Source organism: Lepisosteus oculatus, chromosome 10 (genome assembly GCF_040954835.1).
Source record: "Lepisosteus oculatus isolate fLepOcu1 chromosome 10, fLepOcu1.hap2, whole genome shotgun sequence".
NCBI classification, from domain to species: Eukaryota; Metazoa; Chordata; class Actinopteri; order Semionotiformes; family Lepisosteidae; genus Lepisosteus; species Lepisosteus oculatus.
In genome coordinates, this window is record NC_090705.1 from 25,351,570 (window position 1) to 25,365,362 (window position 13,793).

The window sequence follows — 13,793 nt, forward strand, 5'->3', positions numbered from 1 at the left end:
AGACATATAGAGTGATTTAACAACCACAAAAAGAGTGTCAAAATTTTAAAACTGTTTTAATTCAGATTAAATATAATTTAATCACCATTTCCAAATGGCAACAGTACAATAATTTCAGCAATTTATCTTAGCTAAATATAGTAACCATTGCCTGAGAATCAAAGTATTTCCATTTGGAGAGCCCAAAGCATTTCCCTTTTGGTGCAGAAATAAAAAGTTGCCCTTACCCCAGTCCTGTTCATACAAGGCTTGGGAAAGGCACCATGATTCACTTATTGGCATGCGTGGATGCATAAAAATAAAATGGAGTGTAAGAGTCGAAAAAACTCAATGGCTTTGAAACACACATACTAATTAATGTGGCATTCAAGTATGCAATACATAAGATAGCATTCATTCTACTTGTTCATAATTTAGCAACCTTTTCTTTTTTAACTATATTAATGGAATGACAGTTCAAAATGACATAAAAGTAGAAATAGTCATGGTATGTTTATCTGAAACAAGAAAAGACTGTAACAGTGTTCATGTTCAAAATGAAAGTGTTTAAATAAGGCCCGTGTACTATTTGCTTTTATATAAAAAAATATACTTTTGTTAAAGACCACCTCCTGGCCCCCTTCAAGGGTATGAACGGTAGTCTGAAATACTATAAATGGTCAATCAAATTCTGTCAGAAGTAACATCAAAACATGTAGAGTTTCTGTAACAAAGGGCCGAACCCTCATACTGCTATATGAGGCTCCCACAGAACAAATTTAGAAGTTAGTGAAAGCTAAAGTCACAAAATTTGAGCTTTACAGCATTTAGAAATACAGGCATTTGCTATTAAATAAATACATTGAAAATGGAGGTACTGCATGTGGCTTAAAGTATTCTATTCTACTTCTTAATGAAGTAAACAGCTCAATTCATTTAATATAATTATAATTTTAATTATAATATAATTAAAAAACAATTTGAATGGAGAAACCGTGTTATCAAAAAATTATGCACACTGAAACACTTTAGAAACGCAATATGTATTTTCAACCTTAATTGACAATTGACAAGTGTCAATTAAAAAAGTAACAATATATGCTTTTTAGGATTAATATGTATAGCAATACTAATTTATTCTGTCAATGCATTTGTCCAAAACCTATACCAACTTATACAGCAGGGTATAACACTGAAGCGATCTGGGTGAAATAACTTGCTCTGGGGTAGTATCTCATTGGTAAAAAGAAACTACAGCCTTTCAGTTACAAGTCCAGGACCCTAAACACTGCTTCATACAGTACAAAAATTAAGCTGCTTTCATGAAGAATGTAGAGGTAAGCACACTGCAATGATGTTGTAGCTGAGTGCAGGAGCTCAGTGAGTGTTGCTGGCATGAATCAACTCAAGCAAATCCACCAGATAATCCAAAAGCTGGTAACATCCCAGGGAGTACTTCTGCATAGCAGAACTACAACTGCTGACAAAACCGGGCACCCTGAAAAGACCCATGAATCGCACTGAAATGATCACGAAACAGCGCTGAATAACCGAATACTAGTGCCCTTGCAACAATATCTGTGGATGCACAACTGCATCAGTAGGAAATATGGAGAATAGGAAAGAGCAAGATTGCCAGGTTAGTCTCACTTTGTAGTTGTAGAGCATTGCATTTAATTGGAATCAGGAAGGGTTCTTGAAGTTTAGTTTAAGACAACAAAGTGTTTTAATGATGACAATATTATAGTAATGGGGCCACTTGATACCCACTTGAGCAGTTGGAATGCTGTTAATAGTGATTTCACTACAAACTGCTATTTTAGTCATAATTTGATATTTGTGCTCCACTGACTCTTGCTGAATGTGGATCAACCTCCTCATACAGAAGGATTCACAGGGATTTCTGGTTCATGCACTGGTCCACTATACTGCTGACAATGTCTCATCACGTCAAAATATGAAAGGATTCCCAGGCAAAGAACAACATAAACCTGAGGTACCTAACGTATAAAACCATACAATGTCTCAACTTTCAGATAAGAAATTTTATAATGATGCCACAGCCAAACTTTCCAAAACTACATTCATTCTGTCAAATGCTTGTAGGGAATGTGGGGTTGCATTTCCAAAATGTTTCAGCAATATCATAAACAAATTCCTCTGTAAATATGTAAACAAAGCAAATTGTGGGCAATACAAAAACTGATTACTGTGTGTTACTGTTTTAAAAAATGTTTGCTTTGCAGTATTATGCTAAACAGAATAAAACTTTCTTGTGCAAGTTTTTTATAAATGCAGCTGATATAATAAATAATAAGACCGCTGTTTTGAAAGTCCAATCAACTTCCTCTGCCTGCTGCTAACATGCAACAATAAAAGTGGTTAGAACAGCCATTAGGACAGAATTGTCTGAACAATTTGAACCATTGGTCTTTTGAATGTAGATCCTTTCAATCCCTTTTAATTTAATTTAGAGTAATTAGGACAGAATAAAAGAAACTGGTTAAGAAAAAAGACCTGAATCTTTATCAGAAATCTAGTACAGTTCTGTCAGCTGCAAAAAGAGCCTCCTCATTTGTTCCCTTCATATTACACTCCAGTCACCCTCCCTGGTGCAATTCTGTTAGATGTTAAGTTAAACATGAAGCTGAACATGACATGACAGAATTAACTCCACTTAAACTAGGTAACAAACATTTCATTTCAGTATGTAAATAATTAAACACTGACTTTCAAATTTATTAGCCTACCATCACAGTATATTTATAGAACTAAGCTTGAGAGCTACACTGAGTTTATAAAGAATAGAATAAGCACTGAATTGATTAGTTTTTCGTATATGGATGTAAGAAATCAAAGGCTCCACAATGCCAGTGTTATGGTAAGACTACACAATCTGCAATGGCCTTGTAGCGATGATTAACATTTCCCAGAGACATCCAGTGACAGAACTGGCACGAAAACCCCAGCTTTTAAACGTTATTAGTGTAAGCATTATAACCTTTCTATTTTACCATCTTGAGTTTTCTAAGCATATTTTTTTGAAAAGAAATAACAGCCATCTTAACTCTGCAATTATAGAACAAGCAATAATGAATAAAAAAAGAACTGAAATGGTCAATGTTATGAGTTTTGTAAATGGCCCTTAAAACAAAAAAAGAGCCCAGGGTACTTACCAGCTTTCTCCGACTTCTCCTTCTGCTCCTGCAGTTCATCGCGTTGGGCGGCTACCATCTGGATCCGAGCGCGAAGCTGAGCGATCTCCTCCTCCTTCATCTCCAGTGTCTCGTGCATCTGCCTTTTGGTTTCAGCAATGACCATCCCCTGAGACACCAAAAGAAACAGCACCCCAATCAGCTGTGGTCCAGCTACCCCCTCTTCTTTTTGTCTAAATTTCCTCTATTGCACTACAGTCTAAGCGACTATGTGGTCATGAAGAAAGTTCTGCAAATCCACCCTGTGCACACTTCTGCCATCCCTGAACTTGCCTATTCTGGGGTTGCCAGTCCCCCAAAGTTATAGCGTCTACTGACTGTTCAGCTTGTGCAATCAGCTTTCTGGACACAATTCAAGATTCCACTCTTTATTTGAGTGCAACCACCCAACCAGTTTAACAAGAGATGAGAAGAATGAACTCGTTTATAGTTTGTTTTTACCTTTATACAGTATAACAAACAAAATGTAAAAACACTAGTTAGTCTATTGTGCTAGTCCCCTTTTTTAATCTTTCAAACCAGGAGTTCACTTTCATTCAATGCAGTTTTTTAAAAGAATTAAAGCAACTTGGTTACATTGTACAATATGAAACAATGTTATTGTGGACTGACTTTATGAATCCAAACAATCATGTAACAAAACAAACTTGTAAAATAAAGTCCTTGACTATAGATTGAGTAGTGTCTGAACAGACAGGAACTGACCTGCATTCTAAACTCATCCTTTTTTTTAATTGATTACTCGATCAATAAAAAAAACTCTGCATGCTCAGCAATCTATTTCTATTTACAATGTTTTCATTGTGCTGATGACATAAAATTCCCTTCTCATTAGAAGTGGAACAATAATTACATTGATAAAGAAGTTATCTCATATAATACATTTAAAAAATACACACAGGCAGTCATTTCAAGGGTGACATTACACCCTACATCATTCACAATGTCTTGCTAACATGTTCAGACGCTTACCGCAATGTCTCTTCTGATTAAATTACAAAATGATGCACATACTTCTTTAAACTTAATTTATTCAAAGTCTGAATGCTCAAACCAAGAACTTCTAAGGGTATAATAAGTTACAGTAAATGGCAACAGAACTGAAGAGAAAATAAAATTAATTAGTACATAAGTATTCAGATTTTTGTCTTTTTGGGTAAGTCTCTAGCAACTTTGCACATCATCTTGATGCAATCTCTTCCCATTCTTGGCACATTTTCTCAAGCTCTCTTAAGTTTTTTCTAAAGCAATATATGGAAAGCATTTTCAAGTCTTTCTGCTGATTCTAAAAAGGATTCAAATCAGGATTTTAACTGGGCCACTCAAGGACATTCACTTTATTATTCTTAAGCCACTTCAGTGTATTTTTGGCCTTGGCCTTCATATCACTGCCCTGCTGAAACATGAATTTTTGCCCCAGTTTTAGGTCTGAAGCAGGTTTTCCTTCTCAATATGCCCCATCTATGTTCCTATAAATGTTGACAGACTTCCCAGTCCCTGCTCATAAGAATCTGAATTACAGTATAACATAATGCTGCCACAGCCATAGTTGACAGCAGTTCTGGTTTTAACTGAGTGATGCACTATGCTGGATCTGTGTCACCTGTAACTCTTTGCATTTATACCAAAATATTCCAATTCTATCTTGTCTGACCACATCTATGCAGTGTCACTAATGTGCATTGTTTCCAAAGCCCATGCACTGGGACATGTGGTGTTTTTCTGTGTTCCTTACACACCCCTTTGTGGAGTGACAGTGACATTATATCCCAACAGTATTTCAAAGTTACCACTGAATTCAAAGCGTCATTAGTAACCAGTTTCTGCCCTGCCCAGACGGCTCGATCTAGGCAGTGTCTGGGTGTCTTTCTCTTCTTAATAACTTACTTTATAATTCTCAAAGAGATAATAAGGACCTTCCTAATGTTTTAGACCTTACCAGTCAGGCAATGAATTTCAAGCAGAGAATGTTGTATTTTTCTTGAAAGCATGGCAACTCAACTGATTTTGTGGCTCCTTAAGATAACTTTGTGTGCTTAAAGGTTTGCCATAAAAAAGGGTTTTACATACTTATACAATCATTACCTTGCCATTTTTCTTTCATATTAAATGTGAATGGAGTGGAGTAGGTTGTGTTTAGAACAGATATTCTTAACAATTTCTAAGTGTCATGGGTGCAGGTTTTAAAGCACTAAAAAGTGAAAACTATGCAAAGGTCTGAATACTTTTGCAAGGTACTGCACTTCCTGTTATTTAAAATTTCTTAGCTCCTCCAAATCATAATGAATTCTGCTTTCACATTCTAAGCATTGCATATACTGTGGGTATAATTTGAAAATGGAAATAGTGTGATATTTCCTTTTGCCTACTCATTTTGTTCATTATTCACAACCAGAACAACCTAAAAACAATCAGAGATAGTCTTTCAAAATTGTAAGAGGTCACACAAAGAAACATTCCACTATAGAGAAACAGAATATAGCACAAAGAAAACAGTGGGCATCCTTATTTCTAAACCCGGTACAATATGTGTGTGTAGCAGTGCTTCACAGTGATATCGGTCAAAAGCATTCCACAGGGGCCTGGCTCTGCAGTTCCTGCTAGGAGGGTTCATGCTCCATTATCTCTCTTTATCTTGTGTTCAAGAGGTCAAAGGTTTATCACAGCTGTGGTGATGAAAGAAGTCATTTTCTGTTCACTTTCAGCAAGGCCTGTCCTTCAAATTAAGTCAGTTTGTTTTTCTAATTTTCATACAAACCATAAGACGGAGAGCAGTTTCTAAACTCACATAAACAGAATTTAACTTTTAATACAAATCTGATGGGGGGCAAAGGCAGAAAAAGACAAAAGTACAATTTTAACAATGTAAAAATAACAACAGGAAATAGCGTCAGTTCACTGTTTGCTCTACAATATCTATACTCTATACTGCCATACCACCCTGCAGCTCACAACTGGCAATCCACTGAAGATAAGCAGGTGTGAGCTTGGTCAGTACCTTGATGGAGACCTCCTAGGGAAAACTAAGATTGCTGCTGGAAGAGGTGTTGGTGGGGACAGTAGGGGACGCTCAACCTGTGGTCTGTGTGGGTCCTAATGCCCAAGTATAGTGATGGGGACACTGAACTGTAAAGTCGCCGTCCTTCCGATGAGATATAAAATTGAGTTCCCGACTCTCCATGGTCATTAAAAATCCCAGGGCATTTCTCGAAAAGAGTAGGGGTGTTAGGCCAGTGTCCTGACCAAATTTCCCACTGGTCTTTTTACCAATCATGGCCTTCTTATAATCCCCATCTATGAGTTCTCCTCCCCACTGATATCTGGTATGTAGTGAGTGTACAAGCGTACTATGGCTGCCATAACATCATCCAAGTGGTGCTGCACATTTGTGGTGGTGGCGGGGAGTCCCCCATATCTGTAAAGTGCTTGGAGTAGAGTGTCCAGAAAAGCACTATAAAAGTGTAAGCAATTATTATTATACTCATCACTATCAAAAGTACACATATAAAAAAAAATTATACTGTGCGAAGCACCATCTTCCTAGACAATAACATATTTAAATGTTTTAATAAATATGACATTAACCCTGAACCGCCTGGGAAAAGCTAGCATGAAAACCAAGGTAATATACTAATTTGCTAACAAAGACTGTTTATCTGTCTGGAAAGGTTTCCAAACTGTTACCAGTTAACAAAAGGAAATCCCCTCAGATACTTCTCAGTTAATTACTTAATTTTGCAGACGTTACCAGTCTTAAAGGCCTCACCACAAACGGCGATGAGAGCCAGTACAGATATAATCTCAACACCACTAAAACTGTAGAAATAATAATTGACTTCAGAAAACATCCCCCAGCACCCTCCCCCATGGTAATCAAGGACACTTCTGTCAATGTGGTGGAATCCTGCAAATTCTTGGGCATTATCAACTCAAACACTCTCTGCTGGGATGAAAACATTGCTTCCATTATAAAGAAAGCACAGCTGCGCATGTACAGTACTTTTTGAGACATCTCAAGAGCCATTATTGAAAGTGTGATTACTTCTTCTATCACCGTCTGGTTTGGCTCCGCTACTGTACAGTCCAAAAACCAATTGCAACGCATTATCAAGTGTGCTGAGAAAATGACTGGCTGCAGTCTTCCATCCCATCCTGTGCTTTACAAATCTGGAGCAGTGAATTGGGCCACCAAGACTGTTGCAGATCCCTCCCACCCTGGTCATCATTTATTTCAAAAGCTTCCCTCCGGAAAATGTTTTAAAGCAATCAAAACCAAAACCAACAGACACCTGGACAGTTGCTTTCCCAATGCCGTATCCTTGCTTAACCAGCATTCTCCCCCAACAACTCCCCGTTTCAGCTGGAAAAAAAAACTTTGAACTATTATTACTGCTTAGTTCATACATTTTGTGTATCTGATGCTTAATAACTGGTGTGTCTTCCCAACATGTTTACATAGTTGCACCTTACTTCTCAGACCACACTTTCGCACATGGTCTGAACTTGCCTATAATGTCTATATTGTTCATATATTTGCACTGTAATGTTAAATGTGAATGTTCCTGTGTCTTATATACATACTGTAATGTCTGCATGTTCTGCACCGTGAGCACATATTGTAACTGTGTTGTGACTCCCCCATCTTTTGTATATTGTCCAATGTAACTATGTCAGTAATGCTAATGCTCCTTTTGCACCCGTGTGGGTGTTGTGTTGAGCAGGTTCCAATGTACCAAAGCAAATGTCTATACCTGACACGCACTGGCAAATAAAAGCGATTCGAATGCTGATTCTCTAAAAAACAGATTTGGGTTTGCAGCAAGTTAATGTTTTATATGAAGTGATTTATGACCAATTTACAAACACACCAAACACAAACAATACTCTATGATGTTGCACTATGTGTAATATTTTAGTTATTTTACAGATTATTGTGGCATCTTTTGGACCCATGTGGATAACATGAGAAGAGAAGGGTTAAACAGGGATAAAGCAGTCTGAATACACTCGCCTTGCCCAGACCCACCTTATCTTGCTCCAGTTGCTCAATGAGATTCTTGGCATCACGGAGTTGAGTGATAAGCCTCGTCTTCTCAGTGGTGTGAAGTTCCTGAAGACAGAAGACAAGCTTAATAAAGGCCTCTGAGCAACATACAGTAAGATCTGCATCATGTCCCTTAGCACAGAGGTAATAATAATCATGTTTTTTAATTCAATAATTTGGCTAAAGCTTTACCCAAAGTGACATTTATTTACACTTATATTTAAACATCTGGATATTCTATTCTACTGTCGTAATCTGAGAGAAAGACGCATCCAGGATTTGAACCCAAAAGTTTTTGTTTTGAGTTTAGAGTCCTGACCACTCCTCCACAGTGTTGCTCTGATAATGATTTAGTCCACCTGCTTCTTAACATTCTTTAATTATTTTGTAGAATTTAATCATTTTTAGTGTACTTAAGGTAGTGAGTAAACCAGGCACTCAAGATTCAGATTAATGAAATAATGAATTATATTCCCTGTGGCACCACAGTTTTCACTTTTAAAGTGTGCCCTCCTAAACACTGATATCTGAAAAAAATCACTTTGTAGTCACTCTTAATGATGTGTTGTTAAGCCATTGCATATTTCACTTGCTCAATAGACAACATGCATCACCCAGAGCAAAGACAAAGTTCTATATTCCATAATATTAGCAAGAAGAAGATGGTGACTTAAATGTACAAGAAGCATTTAAGACAAATCTCCAAGGCCTGAAGGTACATATTCTGTACAATTGAAATGCAGGAAGTAAGAGACATTAATCTTGTGTCATTAACAAAACTCATGTCACTCAAGACAATGCAAATACACAATGACCACTAATGTAGCAACTATTTTTAATAAAAGTGTAAAACTGTGGAAACAATCTGAGCTAAAGCATCATTTGTACTGAAATGGGTAGTGTATTCTCAACAGGGATTTAGAAAGTGTGGGCTGTGCGTAACATGCTAGGAATTCTTTGGACAATAATGGATAAAGAGAATACATGGTATATTTTGAGTGTTTATTGAGTAATTAAAAAAAATTAGGCATTCAATAAAGTGCATCAGGATTGAGACCTGCCTATAACAAAGAATGAATGCTCAAATTGGGTTGATATCATAGTGGAGTACCACAAGGATCCTTATGCATTACTGTTCTTCATAAATGATATCAATTAGATCTAAATTATGGTATCCTAATCTAGATCTAATTGATCTAAAATCCAAGTAAGTAGATGACACCAAAAGAGAAAAAAATGACACAAAAAAAGATTATCTTATGGATATCCCAGTGTATTATGAAAAAGAAGACATAAATGGAAACTCTTTTTTATAAATGAGAAGATCAGGCATTTTTTTTTTTAAAATAGAGGATTCTGGAACAAGCTCTTCAGCCATCATGGCATATACCCTGGCTTCATTCAAGAAGCTTGATGAGACGCTTGCATCAATTAGCCACTAGCAAACAAACAAGCTGGATGGACCGAATGTCTGATGCTAATTGGTAACCTCACTATATATGATTACATCAAAATACAACACAATTACTATCTGAAAAGGAAAAATGATACCTTTTTTCGACTGGCAAGATTCTTGCTAATCCACTATGCTTAATGTACAAACATAGTAACTATGCAATTCTGTGAGAAACCTCAGATCTAACAGATACTAGATCTGCAGTGTGGGTTCTCAGAGAGAGACACATCACCCTACCATCCTCCACACTCAGGACACAGGATGAGGTGGGGCAGAAATACAGAGTGCAGACGTTCCACACGGCTAAAGAATCATGACACCTTTTGGAACCCCTGGTGCATTCACCCTCCCCTGCACAAACAACTCCTACAAAGAACAAACATTCCACATGGATGGAATGCATCTGAAATAATGACCTTAGTGAGCTCCATATTTCCTCAAAAAACATTTTAAATTCATATAATATTTTATACAAAGCAACACGCATAAAAAAGGAGGACATAAACACTACATAAACAGCTAATCTCAAATCTGAACTGTATTGCCATATGTAACCGGTACATGTACTGGTACAATTGAATTCTTTCTTACAGTAAGTCTCATGATTGGTAAACAAAAGTGTAAAACACAAAAGTGTGGACAGTGCATCAAGACAATATACAAACAGTAGACAATGTACAAGTAAACAAGTAAACAGTTTGAATGTAAACAATTCAGACATGTAAACAATGACTGCAGTGTCCAATAAGTAAAATTATAATGAGGTAGATGGTGTAGGTGTGGTCTGAGGGGCATGGCCAAATGTGTTCGCCAATCACACTGCTATTGAGGAGTCTGGTAGTAAATGTTCTTATGCTCTTGTCTCTTGCCTGAGGGCAGTGGGGTGAAGAGCTCATGCCTGGGGTGGTGACTGTCCTCTGTGATGGCCAGAATTTGTTTAAACTCTGTGAGACCATAGCTTATGATCTTCGGAGCCATATTCACCATTCTCTGCAGTGCCTTTCTCTACAGAGAGGTGTTTCTGTACCACGCAGTGATCCCATTTGTGAGGACACTCTCGATGGTGCAGTGGTAGAAGTTCACCAACACAGGCACTGGCATCCCCCATTGCTTGAGGCACCTCAGGAAATAGAGGCGCTGCTGAACCTTCTTCAAGATAATGTCTGTGTTCACAGTCCAGGTTAGGTCATTAGTAATCTGAATTCCCAAAAACCTAATGCTGGTGACTGTTTACACTTCCATTCCATCAATACTGAGTGGGATGTGAGTGTGCGGCCTGTGTCTCGGAAAGACCACTATTAGTTCTTTAGTCAGGTTATAATTATGACACCACCTCAGCAGCTGTACGACTTCATCCCTGTAAGTGGACTCGTCATCATCACTGATCAGGCCTATTATAGTGGTGTAGTCTGCAAATGTAATGATGTGGTTGTTGCTGTGTCTTGCTGTGCAGTTGTGAGTGAACAGGGAGTACAACCTAGGACTCACACAGCAGCCTTGTGGGGTGCCAGTGCTCAGGGTGAGTGGTGTTGATGTTTTATTACCTATTGCAGTTGCAGACAGAGTTGTACAGCCCTAGTCCCCTGAGCTTTGTCACCAGTTGGCTGGGTATGATTGAATTGAATGCTGAACTGTAGTCCACAAACAGCATTCTTACATATGAGTTCTTAGTGTCCAGGTGTTCCGAGGCTGTATATAGAGCTACAGAGACAGCATCATCCACTATTCTGTTATTCTGGTAGGAAAACTGCAAGGGGTCTAGGGACTCTGTGATGGAGGAGTTGCTATGTTACACCACCAGCTTCTCCAGGCATTTCATCACCACAGATGTTAATTCTACTGGGCAGTTATCATTCAGGCACATCACTTTTGCTTTTTTGGGGAGCGGATTTATTGAAGCAGGTGGGGAGAGTGGACTATGACAGTAAAGATGTCTCAGAGATACAAAAAAGCAAATCACTCTGAATAGAGTGGCAGTTAATGCTGCTGCCTCACAGCTCTTGAGCACTGGGTTCAGTTCCAGACTGGGGAACATTCTGTGAAGTTTGCATGTTTTGTCTGTGCTGCCATGTTTCCTTCCACCTTCCGGACTGTGGCTATGTTAACTAGTGTCACAAATATGCTTACAGTATGTGTCCAGGATATTGACCTGTCTCGTCCTCTTTGCTTCCAGAACGGGATCCATCTTACCATGACCCAAGATGGAATAAGCAGATTTCTGCTAGTGCATGGTTGTAATTCTGAGACACATATGAGAAGTCTCTTCAACACCTTCCAATTAAAAAGAAACAGAACTTTTCTATTTCTTTCCCTCTTACATACTCTCCATTTTTTGCATACTTTTTCCCTTCATACCACAGTCATTATTCTTTAAAAAGCTCAAGCATCTAAACATTCAAATATCATGCTAACAATAAGAGATATTAAGATTAAGAAAAAAGTCATGATGCAGACTGCAAAATGACTTGTGAAAACAATCTCTTTGGAATTTAAAGAATTTCTTTTCACGAGACTAGAATGACATAAAGCCGCGGCAGGCCTTTTTTTAAGATTTTGCTATTCACACACACGTTGTTCCAATAAACTGTGAACCGCAGCTTTTCCTGTGAAACACTAGGGCTGAAGAGTTGAAGGGTTCTCAAAAATTGAAGGAAAGAACAGATTCCTCTCCAGCAATGATGAATTACCATTCGTGAGAAGCTCTTTTATAGGCCAGAAAATGTAAATCATTCTGTTTATCCATGCAATACAAATTATTAGCTGCTTCAATGAGGTTTTCACAGAACATTAAAAATAAAATAATGCAGATTTTAAGGACATTACTGCCAAAAATAAGGACCAACCTTTAAATAAGCACTTTTCAAATGGTAAACTGGAAAAGTGTCCATAGTAGTGAGTAAATAAGCTGTTTAATTTTGGTTTTACTATTTTTCATCAAAGGAAGATCCAGATCTGAAAAATTATCTACTTCACAAGCAGTGTCTTAGTCATTGCCCTAGTAAGTTACCAAACCCAAATATTGTTCAAAGGATTTGAAAGCGTTGAGTGGAGCTGGTTGTTCCATATCAGTTTACTGTATAATTAACATTATTAACTCAAAATGGTTAAAATTATAATTCACATTATAGTGCAAGTCTAATCAGAAGTTAGTTTGATGGTAGTGTCCTGGGTACAAGGTTCTACATCCCTAGGACACAACATTTTAGTAACTGGTAAAAATTTGCAAGTAATTAGATTCAAAACCAAAGGGACTTTCAATGTGACTCGAAAAGGTAAAAAAAAAGATATGCCGTACCTGCAGAAAAACACTATATTCTGTAATTTAGAGCTAATATTATTTGTAAAATGTGCAATTATTTTAGCAGTCCAGTTCTTAACTGTATCATAGTTATGAACAAAGAGAAAAGAAGAAATCCTATCAAGTCACATATGAAAGGAGGTTTAAATGGAATTACCCGATTCTTGTCAAGCATTGATTTGTGAGAAAGTTATAAGAATATCACTCGTTTTGTAGTATGGAAATGTTTAAAACTGCTGAGTAAAGTTGACAGGTTTATGCACCGTTACTAATATCAAGAGCAGCAAGAACATGTACTGTAAATGTCTCCAGGGATTTAATCCTTTTAAAAGGATGAGTGCACTTTTAACCTCTGGTCTTCCTTCCCTTTACAAGGTCTACAACTTTTCACAGATCTCTTAAGCCAATTCCTGTCCATTGCCAAGAACACTTTCTAAATATCCTGTGCTCAGATTTTAATAACTTTATCCATCATGGAATATTTTTAAATAGTGAAGAAGTTCAGTACTAACAAACTGACAATAAAAATGTGCCAATGCGGTATTCACTTATGGTAACCATTATTATGTTCTTCCTTTCCTAACTGTCCTGTCTCAGGCATACATTTCTCCAACTCTGTACTGTATGGGCTACTTAACTCTTTTCTCAACAAGTTGCAATATGTTAAAAACTCAAGGGACAAGTAAAGGTTTATTCCATGAAGAAAGGAAATGTGTTTAGGCTGTGGAGTCTTCTTTGGCTATGTTTCCTTTCTTCTTTTTTCAGCATGGAATAAACCTTACTTGTTCCTTTGCTGCCTAC

At 37.4% G+C, this 13,793-nt stretch overlaps 1 protein-coding gene across 5 annotated transcripts in view; it reads right to left on the minus strand.

The window, feature by feature from the left end:
- The window catches only part of golga4 (golgin A4), a 77,499-nt gene that overhangs the window by 35,058 nt on the left and 28,648 nt on the right, over window positions 1–13,793 (minus strand). For all 5 annotated transcript variants that reach the window (XM_015357278.2, XM_015357279.2, XM_015357277.2 and 2 more), the window contains 2 exons: window positions 8,221–8,304; window positions 3,156–3,303 (listed from right to left, as the gene is read on the minus strand). In XM_015357278.2, the coding sequence (XP_015212764.2) occupies window positions 3,156–3,303; window positions 8,221–8,304 (232 nt within the window). The remainder of the gene's footprint in view (window positions 1–3,155; window positions 3,304–8,220; window positions 8,305–13,793) is intronic.